The 22,550-nt window shown below is 42.3% G+C and overlaps 1 protein-coding gene across 10 annotated transcripts in view; it reads left to right on the top strand.

The window, feature by feature from the left end:
- The window catches only part of ATP9B (ATPase phospholipid transporting 9B (putative)), a 231,072-nt gene that overhangs the window by 100,033 nt on the left and 108,489 nt on the right, over positions 1-22,550 (top strand). For 9 of the 10 annotated variants that reach the window (XM_057526452.1, XM_057526448.1, XM_057526454.1 and 6 more), the window contains one exon: positions 8,498-8,574. The exons of the other annotated variant lie outside the window; for it this stretch is intronic. In XM_057526452.1, coding sequence (XP_057382435.1) covers positions 8,498-8,574 — 77 coding nt within the window. The remainder of the gene's footprint in view (positions 1-8,497; positions 8,575-22,550) is intronic. 10 annotated transcript variants of the gene reach the window in all.

Genomic DNA, 22,550 nt, shown 5'->3' with positions numbered 1-22,550 from the left:
ATATTTGTTCTCTACATCTGTGTCTCTGTTTCTGCCCTGCAAACCGATTCATCTGTACCATTTTTCTAGGTTCCACATATATGCGTTAATATACAATATTTGTTTTTCTCTTTCTGACTTACTTCACTCTGTATGACAGTCTCTAGATCCATCCACATCTCTACAAATGACCCAATTTCGTTCCTTTTTATGGCTGAGTAATATTCCATTGTATATATGTACCACATCTTCTTTATCCATTCGTCTGTCAGTGGGCATTTAGGTTGCTTCCATGACCTGGCTATTGTAAATAGTGCTGCAGTGAACATTGGGGGTGCATGTGTCCTTTTGATTTATGGTTTTCTCTGGGTATATGCCCAGTAGTGGCATTGCTGGGTCATATGATAATTCTATTTTTAGTTTTTTAAGGAACCTCCATACTGTTCTCCATAGTGGCTGTATCAATTTACATTCCCACCAACAGTGCAAGAGGGTTCCCTTTTCTCCACACCCTCTCCAGCATTTGTTGTTTGTAGATTTTCTGATGATGCCCGTTCTCACTGGTGTGAGGTGATACCTCATTGTAGTTTTGATTTGCATTTCTCTACTAATTAGTGATGTTGAGCAGCTTTTCATGTGCTTCTTGGTCATCTGTATGTCTTCTTCGGAGAAATGTCTATTTAGGTCTTCTGCCCATTTTTGGATTGGGTTGTTTGTTTTTTTAATATTGAGCTGCATGAGCTGTTTATATATTTTGGAGATTAATCCTTTGTCTTTTGATTCGTTTGCAAATATTTTCTCCCATTCTGAGAGTTGTCTTTTCGTCTTGTTTGTAGTTTCCTTTCCTTTGCAAAAGCTTTTAAGTTTCATTAGGTCCCATTTGTTTATTTTTGTTTTTATTTCCATTACTCTAGGAGGTGGATCAAAAATGATCTTGCTGTGATTTATGTCAAAGAGTGTTCTTCCTATGTTTCCTCTAAGAGTTTTATAGTGTCTGGTCTTACATTTAGGTCTCTAATCCATTTAAATTTATTTTTGTATATGGTGTTAGGGAGTGTTCTAATTTCATTCTTTTCCATGTAGCTGTCCAGTTTTCCCAGCACCACTTATTGAAGAGGCTATCTTTTCTCCACTGTATATCCTTGCCTCCTTTATCATAGATTAGTTGACCATAGGTGCATGGGTTTATCTCTGGGCTTTCTGTCCTGTTCCATTGATCTACATTTCTGTTTTTGTGCCAGTTCCATATTGTCTTGATTACTGTAGCTTTGTAGTATAGTCTGAAGCCAGGGAGTCTGATTCCTCCAGCTCCGTTTCTTTCCCTCAGGACTGCTTTGGCTATTCGGGGTCTTTTGTGTCTCCATACAAATTTTAAGAGTTTTTTGTTCTAGTTCTGTAAAAAATGCCACTGGTAATTTGATAGGGATTGCATTGAATCTGTAGATGGCTTTGGGTAGTATAGTCATTTTCACAACATTGATTCTTCCAATCCAAGAACATGGTATATCTGTTTGTGTCATCTTTGATTTCTTTCATCAGTGTCTTATAGTTTCTGAGTACAGGTCTTTTACCTCCTTAGGTAGGTATATTCCTAGGTAATTTATTTTTTTTGTTGCAATGGTGAATGGGATTGTTTCCTTTATTTCTCTTTGTGATCTTTCGTTGCTAGTATATAAGAATGCAAGAGGTTTCTGTGAATTAATTTTGTATCCTGCAACTTTACCAAATTCATTGATTAGCCCTAGTAGTTTTCTGGTGGCATCTTTAGGATTCTCTATCTATGATATCATGTCATCTGCAGACAGTGACAGTTTCACTTCTTCTTTTCCAATTTGTATTCCTTTTATTTCTTTTTCTTCTCTGATTGCCGTGGTTAGGACTTCCAAAACTATGTTGAATAATAGTGGCAAGAGTGGATATCCTTGTCTTGTTCCTGATCTTAGAGGGAATGCTTTCAGTTTTTCACCATTAAGAATGATGTTTGCTGTGGGTTTGTCGTATATGGCCTTTATTATGTTGAGGTAGGTTCCCTCTATGCCCACTTTCTGGAGAGTTTTTATCATAAATGGGTGTTGAATTTTGTCAAAAGCTTTCTCTGCATCTGTTGAGATGATCATGTGGTTTTTCTTCTTCAATTTGTTAATATGGTGTATCACATTGATTGATTTGCGTATATTGAAGAATCCTTGCATCCCTGGGATAAATTCCACTTGATCATGGTGTATGATCCTTTTAATGTGTTGTTGGATACTGTTTGCTAGTATTTTGTTGAGGATTTTTGCATCTATATTCATCAGTGATTTTGGTGTGTAATTTTCTTTCTTTGTAGCATCTTTGTCTGGTTTTGGTATCAGGGTGATGGTGGCCTCATAGAATGAGTTTGGGAGTGTTCCTTCCTCTGCAATTTTTTGGAAGGGTTTGAGAAGGATGGGTGTTAGCTCTTCTCCAAATGTTTGATAGAATTCACCTGTCAGGCCCTCTGGTCTTGGACTTTTGTTTGTTGGAAGATTTTTAATCACAGTTTCAATTTCATTACTTGTGATTGGTCTGTTCATATTTTCTGTTTCTCCCTGGTTCAGTCTTGGAAGGTTATACCTTTCTAAGAATTTGTCCATTTCTTCCAGGTTGTCCATTTTATTGGCACAGAGTTGCTTGTAGTAGTCTCTTAGGATGCTTTGTATTTCTGCGGTGTCCGTTGTAACTTCTCCTTTTTCATTTCTCACTTTTTTGATTTGAGTCCTCTCTCTCTTTTTCTTGATGAGTCTGGCTAAAGGTTTATCAATTTTGTTTATCTTCTCAAAGAACCAGCTTTTAGTTTTATTGATCTTTGCTATTGTTTTCTTTGTTTCTATTTCATTTATTTCTTCTCTGATCTTAATGATTTCTTTCCTTCTACTAGCTTTGGGTTTTGTTTGTTCTTCTTTCTCTAGCTCCTTTAGGTGTAATTGTAGATTGTTTATTTGAGATTTTTCTTGTTTCTTGAGATAGGCTTGTACAGCTATAAACTTCCCTCTTAGAACTGCTTTTGCTGCATCCCATAGGTTTTGAATCGTCGTGTTTTCATTGTCATTTGTCTCTAGGTATTTTTTGATTTCCTCTTTGATTTCTTCAGTGATCTCTTGGTTATTTAGTAACGTGTTGTTTAGCCTCCACGTGTTTGTGTCTTTTATGTTTTTTTCCCTGTAATTCATTTCTAATCTCATAGCATTGTGGTAGGAAAAGATGCATGATATGATTTCAGTTTTCTTAAATTTACCAAGGCTTGATTTGTGACCCAAGATGTGATCTGTCCTGGAGAGTGTTCCGTGTGCACTTGAGAAAAAAGTGTAATCTGCTGTTTTTGGATGGAATGTCCTTTAAATATCAACCAAATCTATCTGGTCTATTGTGTCATTTAAAGCTTGTGTTTCCTTATTGATTTTCTGGCTGGATGATCTGTCCGTTGGTGTTACTGAGGTGTTAAAGTCCCCCACTATTATTGTGTTACTGTCGATTTCCTCTTTTATAGCTGTTAGCAGTTGCCTTATGTATTGAGATGCTCCTATGTTGGGTACATATATATTTATAATTGTTATATCTTCTTCTTGGATTGATCCCTTGATCATTACGTAGTGTCCTTCCTTGTCTCTTGTAACAGTCTTTATTTTAAAGTCTATTTTATCTGATATGAGTATTGCTACTCCAGCTTACTTTTGATTTCCATTTGCATGGAATATCTTTTTCCATCTCCTCACCTTCAGTCTGTATGTGTCCCTAGGTCTGAAGTGGGTCTCTTGCAGACAGCATATAGATGGGTCTTGTTTTTGTATCCATTCAGCAAGCCTGTGTCTTTTGTTTGGAGCATTTAATCCATTCACATTTAAGGTAATTATTGATATGTATGTTCCTATTACCATTTTCTTAATTGTTACCGGTTTGTTTTTGTGGTCCTTTTCTTCTCTTGTGTTTCCCACTTAGAGAAGTTCCTTTAGCATTTGTTGTAGAGCTGATTTGGTGGTGCTGAATTCTCTTAGCTTTTGCTTGTCTGTAAAGCTTTTGATTTCTCCATCAATCTGAATGAGATCCTTGCTGGGTAGAGTAAGCTTGGTTGTAGGTGTTTCCCTTTCATCACTTTAAATATATCATGCCATTCCCTTCTGGCTTGTAGAGCTTCTGCTAGAAATCAGTTGTTAACCTTATGGGCGTTCCCTTGTATGTTATTTGTCATTTTTCCCTTGTTGCTTTCAATAATTTTTCTTTGTCTTTAATTTTTGTCAGTTTGATTATTATGTGTCTTGCCGTGTTTCTCCTTGGGTTTATTCTGCCTGGGACTCTCTGCGCCTCCTAGACTTGGGTGGCTAGTTCCTTTCCCATGTTAGGGAAGTTTTCGACTATAATCTCTTCAGATATTTTCTAGGGTCCTTTCTCTCTCTCTTCTCCTTCTGGGACCCCTATAATGCAAATGTTGTTGCGTTTAATGTTGTCCTAGAGGTCTCTTAGGCTGTCTTCTTTTCTTTTCATTCTTTTTTCTTTATTCTGTTCTGTGGCAGTGAATTCTACCGTTCTGTCTTCCAGGTCACTTATCCGTTCTTCTGCCTCAGTTATTCTGCTATTTATTCCTTCTAGTGCATTTTTCATTTCAATTATTGTATTGTTCATCTCTGTTTGTTTGTTCTTTAATTCTTCTATGTCTTTGTTAACCATTTCTTGCATCTTCTCGATTTTTGCCTCCATTCTTTTTCCGAGGTCCTGGATCATCTTCACTATCATTATTCTGAATTCTTTTTCTCGAAGGTTACCTATCTCCACTTCATTTAGTTGTTTTTCTGGAGTTTTATCTTGTTTCTTCATCTGGTACAATGTCCTCTGCCTTTTCATTTTGTGTATCTTTCTGTGAATGTGGTTTTCCTTCCACAGGCTGCAGAATTGTAGTTCTTCTTCAGAGATGAAGTTTTGCACTAGTGTTTTACATCATTAAAAAGCATGATAGCAAACATAATTTTAATAGGTGGAGATTCTCTTCAGGTAGTAGATATTGTTTTTTTGTCATGATGAATTTTTAAAATTTCTCACAATAAAAAGAGAGCAGAAGTAAGTGTAGCACACCGTGGGAGATCTCAGAGGGGGCAGGCCAGTCCTTCTTGAGGCCCAGGTAAGGGGTATGGCTCAGAAGGCCCACCATTGTTAGCAGGGTCATGTCCCCAGGATTTTATTCCAGGGGTGCTGTCCTCCATGGCCTTTGCCCTTCAGCACTTAGCATGTAATAGTTTATAGGAAAATACTTACAACATACCACATTTACTTACCTGGTCACAGATTTTGCATTTTCTGTATCTAGTTGTATCTAGGTGTTGTATCCTATTTTTTTTCATCATGTTGGTATTTATTCTTTTTAATAAAGGATCAAGATTGAGTTAGTTCACTCATAAAGATATTTGAAGATTCTCTTTTTCTTTTTAAATTTATTTCATCTTTTGTTTCCTGTATGTTAGAATGTTGTTACTGATCCCCAGTACTATTGATTTTTGGCCTCTCTTCTCAAAGAGCCAGAAGCAACCCAAGCTGGAGGCTTGAGGTATCCTAGATAATTCACTGTGCACAGTGTTTCTCTCCTCACCTTCATTCTCAGGATGACCTTGGCAAGTGGTAGCTCCTAGTTGTGAACTTCAGCAACACAGACACAAATGTAGGCATCATAACACGTTTGCCGCATAGGTAACCCTTTCTTATTCTTCCAGAGATAGAATTCAGTGGCCAGAGTATTGTATCTTCTGAGATAGTATTTAGGTTGTTTAAAACCATCCGTTCCACAAGTTTAAATAAAATGCCTTTAATTTTAAATTTTGTTCAGTCATTTTTAAAATGCAAGCTTTTTTCATGTATTTCAAACCTTTTAACACATGCTTAACTCTATTTAAAAGCCTATTTATGTGAGCAATTACTAGACTCTATATATAACCAGACTTCCGTATACTGAGGTATGTTTGAAATACTTTGGATTTCCAGAAGTAATACAAGGGCTGTTATCTTCTTTACACTTGATTACAAGTTGAGAAGGAAAGACCAGAATTTTTAAAAATCTTATTCTTTAAAAGTTATGTGTCACTACTATATTAAAAAAAGATAACTAATAAGGATAGCACAGAGAACTCTACTCAGTACTTTGTAATGACTTATATGGGAAAAGAATCTAAAAAAGAGTGGGTATATGTAGATGTATAACTGGTTCACTTTGTTGTACACCTGAAACTAACACAACATCGTAAATCAACTCTACCCCAATACAGATTAAAAAAAAAAAAAGTTATGTGTTGATTGAATTCAAGTTGCCTCCTGGTGAAGTGAGCTCAGTCCTTCCTCCCTGGCTGTAGAAACTGAACGCATGGGATCAAGGACTCAAGTTGACACAGACAGACAGACAGACACAAGGACTGAGGGCACCAGAGAGGGACAAACACAACTTCCCAGGGTGCCATGCTTCTTCCCCTTGTTGGTTCAGAGAACCAGGAAACTTGCCATGTTTCAGTGATAGGTGGATATGGGAGCATTCCGATCTTAAGTTGCCGAGAGCCTGGAAGGAAGCATGAGTCCTCTAGAGTCTGCTGGACGTATGTGCCCAGATGGGGGTCCAGGCTGAGCCCCAGAGCAGGACTGCAGGTTCTGTGCGCAGAGACAGGGGTCCAGGGCTGATACTGATGGTGAAAAATACAGAAAATGAGAGTAAACATTTGGAAAACTTATAAGAATTTGATGAAGGAATTTAATGTTAAGAAAATTGGGACATAAGTTTTGTCAAATTTTTTTTGTTATTTGTTTCTCTTGATAACTTATTGATGTGGTATTTTACAAAACTAGGCCTTGTGACCGATTAGAAATTTAAAAATAAAACCTGTACCACACATAGTTTGCAAGGCTTCTGCTTTAGAGAAAACTTAGTATCTGGGATCGGCCAGCAGGAGAACCCGTCCCACTCGGGCATCACTCAAGGGGCCGGACCCAGAGAGCTCTGGTGCAGGGACACAAAAGCAGCATGGGGGCTGAGAGGCAGGACCAGTGGGGGAGCAGGAACACACACCAGCGTGCAGCTCGTGGTTCAAAACAGGTGCATGTTGCTGCTTCTGAAGCTTCGGTCTCATGGGGCAGTTGTTGTGGGCTGGGAAGTGGGCGAGGAATCGCGGTTCCTCACGTCCTGCGGTCTTGCTCCTCCGTGCGCCTCATGCGCCATTTGGAGCCCAGCTCGGTGCAGGTGTCACCAGCCACTCTCTGCGTCCCCTGTTGGTGGACTGGGGGTCCATAGTCACATGGGGCCACTCTGCTTTGAAGAGCACAGTAAATGCAAGCCTCGCAGCTTCCCAGGGCACACAGTTAAAAAGGGGAAAAAAAGAAATGCTTATTCTAAAGAAGAGCAAACACGTGACCTCTGCAGGTGTCACTGCTGAGCAGTGCGTACCCTGGCATCTTCCGTCTTCCTGGGCGTTCCGTGGAGGAGGCTTTTGGCGGTGTGGTGAGATGGTTGGTGCACAGCTGTCGTTGTTACGTAGACCCGAGATCACCACGGTCACACTTACTCCACGGGTCCTGCCTTAGGACTCGCTAAATTCCACACATTACATTAATATGACGTCGAAGAGTTTTTGCATAATTATTAGGGTTAATTCTGCAGTGGTTGTTGATTTCAGTGAGTATTATGGATATATCATCTTTCTCACCTTAATTGTGTTTCTCACCTTCAAATTTTGTGAAAATTAGAAATACAAATTATGCACAGCAGCAGTTCTAGAGGCGGACTTCCATGATTTTTAATTTGACATTCCAGAGATGAATGCCTCTGATCTGAGCCTTTGTAATGTATAGGTCGTTCTAGGGGTATTTTACTGTTCTTTTATCTTAAGTTTGATAGACCACAAAATTATCATTTCTTCTTGACATGTACAATTAGAAAACCAAACTTTCAGGAGACAGGAATAAAAGAGACATAACATATAAATTCAAAATCAAATATTGTCTTTATAATACTTTTCTTACCGTTTTCATTGTCTGTGTCCTGAAATGTGAGCAGAGGCTCTTGTACCTGGTTGTCCTGCATCTTTACAGTGGAAGGATGCTCTCAGACTCTTGTTCAGAGAAACTGCCCCCCCCCCTCACCCCGGTACCGTCTTGTTTGGGATCACATGAATTGATCAGTTAGAATGTAAGCTCTCTTAATGTAGCTTCAGTGTTAGAGTTACCATTTTAATAGGCATTAATGAATGAACAGTGTCAGGCTTTCTGTTGCCAGTGAAAAGAATATTAGTACATTTTCTAATGTTTTGTGTGGGTAAATTAGTATCACTTAAGAAATCATTTGAGTTTTTCAAAGTTTATTTTTAAAGTTGAGATTAGATTTTCTTGAACTACTGAAATTAAATATGCTGTTGGATAAATCTATATAAAATCAAATGGTGTCATAATATTTTCCATCAAAACGATTAATTAGGAAGTGTTATTTCTGTGCATATCCTTCAAGTTTCTCTGTAAGGACCACTTTTGTGTTTTGCAGGTACTGTAATAGGTGTTGTCATTTATACTGGAAAAGAGACTCGAAGTGTAATGAACACATCCAATCCAAAAAATAAGGTAGGCTAGCTTGAGGACCGACTGCTTGACTGAACTCACCTCCTCCTTTCAGTGAGAGAGCATGTGTAGTTCTGAGTAGCTTGTTTGTGAAACTGAGTTTCAAAATGTTGGTGATTCAGGGATATGAATTCTCTGTGTTTGTATAACAGCATGCTCGTGTAGAAGAATTTTCAAAACTATTTTTTCTTGGTTAATCAGAGTTTTGTATGTCTCTTAAATTTTCATTGTTGTATATATAATTTGCCCATAATTTAACAGTTAATTGTGGGTCTTTTAATTTCTCCTCAATCTATTTATTTTATAATTTGCACTCTATTTTTATGTTGATGGTTCTTTTTTAAAATAAAGGAATCTATATTAATGTTTTTATGGTATGTAATTTGATAGTGTTTTATTGTTAAACCAGTTTTATTTAAGTTATTTCCATTTCAGAAGAAGCATATTGAAAACCAGATTTTAGTTTTTAGACTGCTTGATTATATTCCTAAATTAATTATATTCCTATTATAGTCCTGAAATTGTTATTTATGCAGCCATCATGTGTGTAAGTTAAATCATAACAAAAAGTTAGTTTGAATTCGCAGTAGTTATGATTTGAATAACACATTTTGTATCAAGTCATAATATGTGTTAATATCTACTGAATGAGAAGCTCTTTCTAACTGTGCATTTTACTCACTTTTCTTTGAAATATAATTTGTGTGTATCTAAGTAGAACAAAAAAATCCTCTCACAGAGTCACACCTTGCTTTGTGAGTAATTCATAGGAAAGGTGGTCCTTCTGCAGGAAATTTTATAGCAGAGCAATAGAAATGAAATAATTCTTTGAAAAGATATCTTTTAGGACAAGATGTGTTTCACTTTTTCAGCTAAATACTATTTTAAAAAATAGTTCACCCTTCAAAAACCAGGAAAGCCTCCCTGATGCTGTGAATGCCTGGACCTGCCTGCAGTGTCTCCTGTCCGGGGGGCGTCCCCACCCGCCTCCCAGGGCTGCAGTTGATGACATTTTATACTCCTGTGTCTGTTAGGGCTCCAGATGTCTGTGGGTGACATGTTTACAGAAGTCAAAGAAAAATGTTGTGCTACTATTATTTTAGTATAAATTCTGATTTTGATAATGGGGGGAAAAATCTCTGTCGATTTATATATATATATATAAAACTTGGCTTTAATTTGAGTAAATCAAATATACCCAAGTCAGTAATTCTACAATAGAGTTAAATTATTTAAAAATAAATTACTAAACTAATGACAAGAGTTAGAATCACACACATAGTTATATGTGTTTTCTGGCAAGTATGGTGTTTTCTTTAGTAAGCAAAACTTGGACGTCTAGTAACACATATATGATTTCTGGGGGTTTTTCCTTAATCATTTTACTTTTACATTTATGATGGTATTTGAGGGTAAATTTAATTTTAAATATTAAGTTTAAAATCTGAAAACTTTGTAATCCAGCTTCTTTCCTTCAGTGCCGCTTACTTCCTGTCACTCTCTCACCGTCTGTCTACACACAGCCACTTCTTTCCTCGGGGCACCTTCGGTTTTGGCTCTCGTGCTTGTTCCCTCGGGTGCTGATGAAGAGTTATTTAGGTGACCTTTCCCAGGTTTCTGACCGCAGGGAAGAACTCTGGCCCTGGAGGTTGACCAGCCTGGGTTAGAGTCGGGGTGTTGCATCGACCAGCTCTTTGACTCTGGGCAAGCGGCTTAATTCTGTGACTTACTACTCAGTAAATGCTACCTATCACTGTTACCTTTCTACAAAGTGAAATGTGAAATATGAATGAGTGCCGTAGTTTTTCAACCCAACCCTCGTTGTCAGTCAAGACGCGCTCCCTGAGTAGCTCTCAGGCCCGGAGCTGGGTTCCGAGCTGCCCGCCTTTCGGGCCCTCAGCTCTGCCCTCCCCCCTCTCCTCTGCCCTCCCCCCTCAGCTCTGCCCTCCCCCTCTCCTCTGCCCTCCCCCCTCAGCTCTGCCCTCCCCCCTCAGCTCTGCCCTCCCCCTCTCCTCTGCCCTCCCCCCTCAGCTCTGCCCTCCCCCTCTCCTCTGCCCTCCCCCCTCAGCTCTGCCCTCCCCCCTCAGCTCTGCCCTCCCCCTCTCCTCTGCCCTCCCCCCTCAGCTCTGCCCTCCCCCCTCTCCTCTGCCCTCCCGCCTCTCCTCTCCGCCACTCCTCTTCCTTCTCGTCCTCTCAGCCTCCCCTCCGCCTGCCCGATTTGTTTCCTTGGCGTGAGCAAGATCCCTCTTACCACAGGAAGAGCTCCGTTGGCGTTTTGCAGGATTGGGCTCGGATCCTCGCTCTGCCGCTTGACAGCCTCGCGTGGGGAGCAAACGTGCTCCTTCTGGGGCCGCACCTTTCTGGGGCTCGATCAGCGTTTGCCGCTCCCCTTCTGGGTGAAAGCCCTAGGGAAGCTGTCACACAGGCAGGCGCTGACACTGATCTGAGCACTTTATGTCCATCGTGTCGTGAGTCTGCCTGGCGGCCCCCAGGGGAGACGAGCCGGCTGGGTTTAGAGCAGGGCGACCGCAGTTCAGGGGACGGCCTCGCCTGCAGGGGCTGCCGCTGCCTAATGGCGCTGCGGGGGGCAGAGCTCCAGCTTGAAAACGTTTTTGTACATCAAGGAATCATCTTAGGAGAGAAAGAAAATCTCTCAGTGCGCCTATGTCATTAAATCTTTCTAAGTGTTAAATGCCGGATTTATAAGAATAAAATTCAGGAAAAGGTTGCAGGCATGCTACAGTGGGCAAAAAGCAGCAGGTGTAATTTATCTAGGGCAAGTATTGATAGATGCTGAAAGAAAAGAAGGCGTGATGTTTGAATCCTAAACAGAGAGGGAAGACAGAAATTACGTTCACTGTTTGTAAGACGTTATTATCTGCAGACTACATCTCAGTGTTCTTCTGTAGCTTACTAAACCAGCAAACTTCTGGATTTCACAGAAGCCTAGTGGAAACAAAAAGCAAACATTTAAAATGCTTTGAATCATTTGCCTGAGTTTCATTGGATTTCTTTGGGGAGGCCACACTGTTCCTAACCCTCCACTCCGAGCGCTGCCCTGTGTGTGGAATGCCTGTGGGGATAGAGTGTCAGGTGAAACAGCCCTGGAAGCACAGGGGCGCGCACGCCAGAGGTCCCTTCTCTCCTTGTGTGCATGTCTGCGATGTGGGCAGGCGCTCCACTCGACACCGTCCCTCGGGGGCCCCTCCTGGAAACACGCCTCGGTGACCGCGGGGATGAGAAGAAACTGGCGTGGCAGCTTACACACGCCTCCCCGCTCGGCCGGTCGGCGGTGTGGGTGTGTTTCCTTGGCCAGAGCACTTGAATGGCTTCACCGAAGTTGGAGGAATTAGGGACATACAGTCGTACCCCAACCGTGGAGGAGGGAGAATTGGGGATGTTTAATGACAAGCACTGCTGACCACCCGTGGTGTGCTTATGGGCGAGAGTTTCCAGCCTTTCACAGAGAGTTAAAAAACAAGGAGGAACCTCGTAGAGCCCTAGAAGTGCCAGCAGCTAGGGTGAAGCAGGGGAGGGTAGCCAGGAAGGAAGGCTGAGAGGACAGCACTCGTGGAGTGGCCGGCAGTCCGCAGCGGGCCGTATGGCGGAGGCCCCGGGGATGAAGAACTGAAGGGTCCGCGGACTAAGCACATAGAAGTCGTGGTGACGTGAAAAGCTCGGGTGGAGGGCAGATGCAGGCGCAGGTAGAAGAGTCTGAAGGAGGACTCTCGGGCCAGGGCTGAGCAGGGAAGGCCGGGCACACTTTTAGGCAGGGCCCACAGCACCAGAGAAGCCATGGTGGTAAGAACTGACTGATGCTACCCTGGGGAAAGGATTTTATTGATTTTGTTTCTGGTGAGAAAATCAATATCACAGAACTATTGATGCTTCCAGTAAAAGAAGAGAGGGTCTTAGTTTATAAAGAGGAAAAATATTCTTTGGAAGAATAAGTTTCATAGGCATCTAATAGTAACTTAAATATATAAATACAAAACTACTTAAAAGGAAAATTATATACTGTTATATGGAGAACAGCTACCATAGAAAATATGACGTGGCTTCTTTGATTTTGCAGAAAATATTTACACTCACAGACATAGAAAACTTAGGGTTACCAAGGGGAACGAGGGGAGGGGAGGGATAAAGGAGTTTGGGATTGACGTACATACACTACTGTGTATAAAATAGAGAACCAACAGGGACCTACTGTATCGCACAGGGGGCCATACTCAATATTTTGTAATAACCTATAAGGGAAAAGAACCTGAAAAAGAATAGATACATGTGTATAACTGAATCACTGTGCTGTACACCTAAAACTAACACGAAATTGTAAATCAACTATACTTCAAAAAATAAATAAAAATAAGAATAAAGAAAGAAAAGATTTACAGTCATCTGTTAATCAGCCAGTATCTCCCTTCCTCCCCCCCCACCCCCGCTCTTACTCCATATTTCATTATCGTGTATACAGGAGCATCATGCAAATTTGTAAATTGCTGTAAGTTCGTAGGATGTAAAACGCTACAGTTAAAGCAGTGCTAATTTAAGGGAAAAAAAGTTAGTGATAATAACAATAATTGATGTAGTGAAATTGATGCAGAACATGGTAAGAATTTGAGACAGTTCCTAAAAGCATTGAGAAAGATTATAGCCTAACAATTCAGGCTCATAAATTATTGGGCAGTGTTAGGGCCCCAGCTGAATCTTAAATGTATCGTGGAGCCAGTAACGAGTGTGTGGCTTTCTCAGGCTGCCGTTCAGGAGCTCCCAGGCAGAGGTGAGGAAACGGCTGGTCTAACGTTTCAGGTTGTGGGGTGGGAGGGTCAGAGGAACTGGCCACAGATGCCCCGGGCAGCGTGCGGAGACACAGGGGCCCTGCAGGTGATGCCCCTGGACTTCACAGCGCTCTGAGTGCCCACGCCCGCGCGCAGGGCCCCCTTCCCCCATCCCGCGCGCAAGTTCGCAACTTCGGTGGCGGCTGTTCCGAAGAGCCGTCTCCCTCTGGCATTGCCACGGCCGCCTCTGCTGCCCTAGGAACGTGAGCGTCACTTACCGTGGAGGCTAGGGCTTCTTGTGGACCAGCCTGGGCACCGTGTGAAATGTCGTCCTGGGGTGGAGCAGATGGACGTTAGATAAGTTGACCAGTTTGCACTGGTGGTTTCATAAAATGTATCTTAAAACTTACCTACTCGGCTAGTGTCCGAAGCCTGTTTTGGGCCACTCTCCTTTTGGTCATCATTTTGTCCATCTTGCTCTTCTCTAGCTGCTTTTTTAAAGACAACTTCAGACAGAAAAGTAAGGAGAAAAGGATGATCACTCACATACCCTGAACCAGGTTTAACACAAGTTCCCTACTAGTTTCATCTTTTTCTGTGGTTACAGATGTCATGCCACTTTATCCCAAGTGCGCATTCTTAAACAATAGCAGGTCCGGCACTTTCTGTAGCTGTGCCTCCGCCTCCTGTCTTACTCTATGGCTCCTGACCTGCACAGCCCAGCTGAGCGGCCCTGGGCTGGCGACGTCAGCTTCACATCCAGGGCAGTGATTCGGCCCCCTGGAGTCCCTCCCCTCAGACTTCCCGAATCCGAACCTCCGGGGGCCCCGACACACACTAGAGACTGAAAGCGACCGGCCCCTCGGTGGACACCGCAGTGGGAGATACACAGAGAATCCTGCGAAATTAATCACATTGTAACTGAATTCTGTGACTGTGACAGACGTCCCACTTGAATTCATCCTTTTAGAATGGCCTTGAAGTTTGTTCTGGAAATCCAACTTGCTAATTTTATGTAATCAGCATATACAATTTTACCCTTATTACAGGAGCTTATTAGAATACTTTTTAAAATGTAGCATGAAAAAAAAAAATGTAGCATGTTTTATCCAGACATGGAGATTAGGAATAAATCCTAAAATGTTGTTAGGTGGAGGAAAGTTCTAAAGTGTTGAGAAATTCCTAAAGCTCCTTCTCAGGGTTAGAATGTGCCCCTCATAGTGTTCACTGAGGCAGATGTAAAGCAGGGATTGGGGTCTACTCAAAGTTTGAAAATTGTATTTTAAAACTTTGAACAGATCAAAAGTTTTTATTACGCAGCCATTACTTTTACAGTAGTATTTGGTGAAAGTTTAACTTATAAGGACTACAACTTGAGTAATGTGTTGTTTTATAAAACCTAGCTTCGGATATATTTAATAAGATGATACTTGATTACATTTAAGAGGGAAAAAATTCTTACAGGAGGTTAAGAAAAATCAATTGTGACAGGTTGCCATTTTCACGCCATTCATAATAATAAGTTGCTCAGAGCAAGAAAAGCAAGGATGAAATGATAATACAAAGTGCTTCCAGCAGTTACTGTAATCCCTTGGGCATATTGATTTGTGTTTCTAATAAAAAAGCTTTCAAATGTCTCATTGGCAGACAGACAGGTGATACGTGCCATTATGTGAATTAGAGCCGCTTCTTGTTACCTGAATGCTTGTAAAGGCATTTTCAGATAATAGAGCAAAATAGAATCAGCTATGGTGTACTTTGCAAGCTGAAATATCAAGGCTGTTTAGAGAATAGCTCTTTTATTTTAAAAAGGGCAGTTTATTAATATTTTAAAAGTCGTGTTGATTTATATTAAAATTTTACAGTAGAAAGATGTATTATTCTCTCTTCTTGTGGTTGCATACCATCATAGCACCCCTTAATTTTTTTAATAGTTGGCTTCTTGAGTAATAAAATATTCTTGGATTTAAATACTTGTTTAAAAATGGGATCATGTGGTTCACAAAAGAGCTATCTGTTGTGGAATATGGTCTTACAGTCAATCTACATAGATAGACAGACTTCGGAATGCTTTTTTGATAACTATTATTAATATTAACAAATCATAGTGTTTCAAAGCCTCACCAGGAAGAGATTAACTAGGGAAACAAGCCCCCAATAGTCATTCAGTGTCGTGTAGAGAAGGCCCAGTGTGGCTCTCAGAGTTGTGACAGCACACACGCCGCCTCACTGCACTTGTTCAGCCGTACACTTTGATATTACAGCTGCTCAGTTAAAAGTTGTGTTTCTTCATCAGCAGTGTGAATATAAATAAACTTATAACTTCAGGAAAGCAATAAAGAGGCAAGATGCTGAATGGAGAAGCAGTCCTAATGATAACGTCTGGGACATTATGCTCTATCAGAGTACATAGCAAATATCTCAACCGGAAAACTTGGATTCAGTCCCTCATTCCTTTTAAATATGAATTTGATTGTAAAGCAGGTGTTCTAAATAGGAAACACAGCATATTTGTTATTTAAAGTAAATACTTTGTATCACTAAAAAGACTTAGTTTTACATAAATTTCTGAATGAGAAGGGCTTACTCATCACTTGTATATAAAATAAGAACTAATTGATTGTATTTCATCATTTCTGAGCAGTACAGCTAAATTCCCTATAATCAAATTCTTAACAGAGAAGTATAACTTATTCAAGAAGCAAGTAAGTATTTTGCCTTTGTTTTTTGAAATCTTTGATTCCTTATCCTGAGGCCATAATAACTGTTAGAAATTAGTGGAACTTGTGATGACTTATTTTTCATGACGTTTCCACCTTAATTTATATATGTTCACAAAACTAAGTATTTATTACTCCCAGGAAGCATTTTTGATGAAAGCCTTTCTGAATGGGTGAGAATATGGTCTGAAATATCTAGTGAGATTGAAAATGAGCAGCTTTCAGAACTTCTGTATGAACTAGAGTGGATGGATGATTATGCTGTGAACGAAGACAGAAGAGGAGGATCATGAGATTTTCCTGTTTTCAGGTTCTCTCAGTAAATGTCGCCTTCCCAGGCGGGCTGCGAGCCACCAGGCCGTGGTGGGTACGCGTGGTGTCGACGTCCTAGGTTATTATGCAGAGCGGGTCCCTTCATGGTCACCATGAAGAGCAACAGGTCGTGTGCATGGCCGGGGTTCAGAAGCAGACTTGGGGAAAACGCCAAGCCAGAGGTCAGCTGGAAGGGAAGGTCGCTCGGTTTTCTTGCTGGGCCCTGGGAAGGCCTGGGACGGGCAGGACTCTTCGGCCCCTACTGTGGTTCCTCCTTGAGAGGGAAGCTGGTCGGGGGGAAACCAACGTCACTGCACCAGGCAGGCCGTGCGGGGTGCTTGTCCTTGGGGCTGCCGCCGGTGAGGACACCAGTGGGGGCGTGGGAGGCTGAGTTCAAGGCCACCCCTTCCCCGCCCGCCTGCTGGCTCCTTGGGCCGGGAGCCCCCAGCCCGCGGCCCGCCGCCTGCGGCCGCGGCGACACTGGTCTGGTGCCCTCTCCGAAGGCAGGCCCGGGACCGGCACCCTTTCGTCGTCGTGGCATCGGTTGGTGTCTCAGCCTCCGGCATGGTGATGACACACGTGTTGAATGATCACGTTACTTTTCTTAGGAGTAGTTCTTGGTTTTTCCCCTCCATAGTTACCTTTTTCTAAGCAGTAATTTTAAAAGAAGTATATTCCTCAGAAATGAATCTTAACACATCTGGTTTCAACTTAGTTGTCTTTTCATATGTCTGAAAATATATTCTGGATACTAATTTTTTTTTAATTTGATTTGTTGACAATTAGAGTAGCAACTGGACCAAGCTTTCTTTTTTAAAACCTCATTAACTAAAACATGTATATGATACATTCAACATGAAATTAAATAACTTTCTTTTCCCCTATGTAATTAGCATTGTCAGCTAATAATTACCTTTTGCAAAACTTTAAAATATATCATGTGAGTTTGAGTTTTCCCAGTATAATAAGCTGTTAACTGCATGAGATTTCTTTTTGAGGGACAGTTATCCATATCAAACATTTCTGAAAGGCTTGTTTTTTGTTTATTTTTTTAAGTTTTTATTGGAGTATAGTTGATTTACAATGTTGTGTTAGTTTCAGTTGTACAGCGAAGTGAACCAGTTATACATATACATATATCCACTCTTTTAGATTCTTTTCCCATATAGGCCATTACAGAGTATTGAGTAGAGTTCCTTGCGCGATACAGTAGGTCCTTATTAGTTATATTTTATATATAGTAGTGTGTATGTGTGTCAATCCCAATCTCCCAATTTATCCCTCCCCCAGCTTTCCTCCCTGGTAACCATAAGTTTGTTTTCTACATCTGTGACTCTATTTCTGTTTTGCAAATAAGTTCATTTGTACCCTTTTTTTAGATTCCACATATAAGCGATATCATAGGATATTTGTCTTTCTCTGACTTACTTTATTCACTCAGTATGGGTTCTTTTTAAACTGCTTAATACCATCAGAATCAAATATTTTTTTGAGGCCTTGAAGTAAGAATGAAATTTTTTGAGCTCTGTTATTTGAACACAGAACACAAAACTTCTATGGGATAAATTACCACAATGTAATAAATGTTAATTTATCTATGGGATAAATTAATTACAATGTAAATTGCTGTGCCAGTGTATTTTCAAGAGACAATAGGAAAACGAGCCCAAAGCATATTAGGGAAGGTTAGTAAAATATATTAGTTGAAATAGTTGCTGTTTAATATTTTTAAATTGTGGGGTGGTGGTGACATCTCTGGAAGAGCTCTGGATGGGGCAGACGGGGCAGTGTCCCTCCCAGTGTGCCCTGCAGGTGTGCCCCTCCTGCTGTGCCTCTGTACCTGCGAGGCTTGCGGCACCGCACCGCCGTGTGGAGACCATTGAAAGCAGGGGAGGTGCGGAAGGAATTTGGTCTGGCGGGGATGCTCGAAGAAATCCGTTCGGTGCTTCTTCTAACAGCTCCGTCCTGTTAGCTAGCAGTGCTAGGTGTTGTGTGAGCTGTCTTAAATCAGGGTAGTTCATGAGGGTGGGTTCGTTCAGTGACTGGAGTGAGCGAGCTGTTTTGCTTGGTTGATCAGAATTTGTGCTAAAACGAGGCCTCGGAAGACCAGCGTCCGTCCTGCTGAAGGCTCTCAGTAGTCAAGGTTTGTGGAGTGACTTTTCATTTCTGGAGGAGGAGGGAGTGCTGGGAATATTTGTTTTGACAATGAAAGGCCAGATAGGTGACTGTCATGAGATGCTGATGGTGCAGCAGAGGAGATGGGTACCACCTGGGCCACCTGAGCCGCTTCTGCTTCCCTTGAAACTTCTAGATTTCTGAGCAAGCAAACGAAACACGGTTACAGACTGTAACTAAACAGTGCTTTTTGATTCTTATTCTTATTTTTTGAAGCAGATTTAGTTTACAAAATTTTATGCTTTCAAAACAGATAAAGAAGAGGAATTATTTACATGAAAAGTTTATGTATTTATTAAACGGTTGCACCCTAACACTAAGGATTTTAAATTCTGGTTTTGGGGGGAGGTGAGAAGGAAGGATTTATTACTTGCAGCAAGTAAGGAGAACGCCGGGGATCTTCCCCAAAGCGGCGTCTTGGATTGAAAATTCTCGAAGTCCTGTAACACACACAGTCTCTGTGTGTTTTATACAGACACACAAACATGTTTGTTCCCGGAACTTTGAAAATGCAATTAGTGCCAGGTTGCCAGTCCCTTTTTTTGTAGTGCTCTCTTCGGCAGGAGATGAGGTAAATGTAAAACGGCGCCGTTTATCTGGAGCCGCCGGCTCGCCGCCCTGCCTCCTGCCGCCCCCGCTGGAGGGGGGTCGGGGTGGGGCGCCGGCCGCGGGGCTTCGGGGCCGCTGTGCGCCCACTGCGCGTGCGCACCCTCCCTGGCGTCCGGCCTCCGCTCCGCGGGATCCGCGTGCGGGCAGGCGGGTCCCTGGCCCTCCGAGCCTTGCCTGGGATGCCGCCTCCGTCAGGACCCTCCCTCAGCCTGGCTGACTGGTTTCCCGCAGTCGGAGGAGGGCGCCCCCGTCCCACGTGCACCCGGCACGATCCGTGCTTCTCCCGTTACAGCACGCAGGGGTCACCGTCCCTCAGACCCCTCTCCTCCCTCCTCCCCGCGGCCTGCGCCCCTCTGTGCTCTGCGCACCCAGCGCCGCATTTACGCGACAGACGGGCCAAGGCTCGTCCCCTGCCTGGGCTGTCGCTCTGGTGGCAAACACCGGACCTCGCGGCTCAGCTGCTCAGGCAGCGGGTGAGCCTGACTTGGTGTGGGCCGCCGGCCGGATCTGCTGTTGCTTGGAGATTAGGAATAAACACTGTTTTTAAAGAGATTGTAATCGAAAGCGGGAATCTCTCATAGAGACATTTGTCTTCTGCCCCTTTCCCTACACTTTGTACATGGTAAACCCTTAATAAATAATGACTTGCTTTAGGTGGGGCTTGCTGTGCTGGCATTAAGGATAGTTTTTTTTAAATGTTCCAAATTAAGTGACTTCAGAGTGAACGAACAGATTTAGGAAGCTAGGCCTAGAAGTCAGACTTACGTCTTCTAGCTAGAAGTCATAGCTAGCTTTCTGTTCACTTCGCTGTTAATACTGATGTGAAAGAGAAAGCTTTTTCTTCACTGCAGTGATGTTGACAGCTGATGCTGTGTTACGTGCAGCCGTGTGACTGCAGTATGGACACCCCCCCAGGGGCACAGAGTGAAGGTGTAAAAATAAGACAGAAAAAAAGACAGATTTAACATTGCTACATACAGTTCATTAACCTGTGTAGATGAGCAACTTGTGTACCATATGATCCAGAGAAGGATTTGTTTCGTTTTGGATGAATATTTAGTCATTCGAGCAACAATTTTCTTAAAGTCAATAATTTGTTTTTTTATTACAATTACAAAAATTGTTTCATAGCCTTAAGATACAGACATGGTCTGACACACACAATATAGAGAACAGAATTTTCACAATAGATCAACTTAATGTTTCTAAGTCCAAACAATATAAAGAAAAATGACTCCTTCCGTGGTTTAATTTCAATCTAGGATGATGCCTTTGCCCCATACTTGAGGTGAATGTGGTGCCACTGCGGCAGCCTCGTTTCGGAGGGTAAGTGCGTGCCCTTCGCCCTGTGAGCAGTCAGCTCAGGTCGCTGAGGCACGTGCTCTAGATTCAAGAAGGAAACCAGACTGAAGTGTCCTTACAGTCTCGAATTAGTAATCAGTCCTTACTCAAGATACGCTCTTAAATCTTGGCTTTCTGGATTAAGAATCATAACAATTTTAAAGGTAATTTATGGTTCCTAATTAAATAAAATAAAAATAAATAGGTTCTGGACATTTTAAAGTATCATGTCATTTGCACAGTTTCATTCAATACACATTTTAAGTCACTGTAAGGATGTGTAACATGCTAGGTTGTAATTGCACATTCTCTTTTGTTTTAACGCTGAGTTAGTACATTAAAGACAAAGCAGGGCACTCAAGATCCACATCTGCTCTATAAAGTAGGAGTAACGTCAGGAAAGACATTTCGTATGTAAGATTTAAGAGTGACTAAAGGGTCATTGAATTATTTTCCCCCTAAAATGACTATAAGTAGTTCAAAAAGTACAACAATGTTCAGCTTGTTATTTTGTTAATGCTACAGTGTTAGTTTTTCAGATTAAAATGTGAGTTGCTTGGCCATCCTTTTGTCACCCCAGGAAGGCAGGGTCCTCCCCTTGCTGGTCCAGCCCGCTTCTGTCTACTGTCTGACCTGAGTTTCTCTGTTCGTTCTAGTTGTTGTATGCTGGTCCAGCTAGTTGCTGCTGTTACTAGTTAATGTAAAGTTGTTTCTTTCTGTTTATCCTCTTTTGATGTCAATTTACCATGTAAGTGGTGTTTCACACTGACAAATGGAGTGTAAACTCTCTGCGGGCCACTTAGTGGGTGCCTTCTCTCCTGAATGCCCTGCAGTGCTGATGAGGTGCCTCTCATCCGCTCAGCAAACACGTACCTGCGTGGGTGCTCCGCGTGGCGCAGTGAAGACCCAGGTGCGTGAGCATCTCTCCCGCAAGGCGTTGTCGTCTGCTGATGTGGCAGACACGTGAACAGATCATTTAAAAGCTAACTTGACCTTGATCGTCCTTGTGTTGGTAGGGTGTTTGGGGAGTACTGAAAATCGGCCCTCACAACCTGGCTTGTTAGGGAGGCCTGGCCCGAAGGGAGCCAGGCCTGTGAGGAAGGATACACGGTGGCCCCGGTCAGCGGCCTGGACCAGAGCGGCTCAGCTCTGCTGGCGTGTGCACTTCAGAGGGAGTGGCAGGAGCTGGGCTTGAAGAAACGGTCGAGGGTTGACCTTGGAGGGTCTCCCATGCCTCTGATGCCCGAGCCGCATCCTGGGGCCAGGGCCACGAGCCCCGGCGGAGGTGCACGGCCCGGTTGCTCTGAGAGCTCTGTGGAGGGCTGCTGTAAAAGATGAGGCGGAAAACCCGCTGGGCCTGCGAGACCCATTTCAGACCGTTGAACGTCAAAGTCGCTGCAGCCTGTGATCAAGGACGTGTCGCCGGACACATCAGACATGCTCAGAAATGTAGTTAGCGGCACAAGAGAACTGGGAATTTTAAAATATTAATGTAAAGGAAAAATATAATAGTCTGGTGCTCAGCTTTTGAGTTTCTAACTCCAGGCGTACCTCAGAGATACTGTGGGCTTGGTTCCAGACCACTGCAGTAAAGCCAGTCATGCAAATTTTGGGGTTTCCCGGTGCACGTAAAAGTTATGTTAGACTACACTGCAGTCTAGTAAGTGTGCAGTAGCATTAGGTCTAAAACAACAGTGTACGTGCCTTAATTGAAAATGCTTTCTTGCTAAGAAATGCCAACCGTCATCTGAGCCTTCAGCGAGTCACAGTAGTAACGTCAGAGATCAGTGATCACAGATCACCCTAACAAACGTTAATGATAACGAAAAGGTTTGAAATATTGCAGGGATTTCCAAAATGTGACAGAGACATGAAGAGAGCAAATGGTGTTGGAAAAATGGCACCGATGGCCTTGCTGGGCACAAGGTTGCCACCAACCTTCAACTTGTAAAGCTCACAGTGTCTGTGAAGGGCAATAAACATGAGATGTGCCTGTAGATCTAAGCAGATTCGACAGTCCTGGAAACCGAGACTTTGATTTGCA

The sequence above is a fragment of the Balaenoptera acutorostrata genome, chromosome 13 (assembly GCF_949987535.1).
Source record: "Balaenoptera acutorostrata chromosome 13, mBalAcu1.1, whole genome shotgun sequence".
Lineage (NCBI taxonomy): Eukaryota > Metazoa > Chordata > Mammalia > Artiodactyla > Balaenopteridae > Balaenoptera > Balaenoptera acutorostrata.
This window is presented reverse-complemented; position numbering and strand designations above follow the sequence as displayed.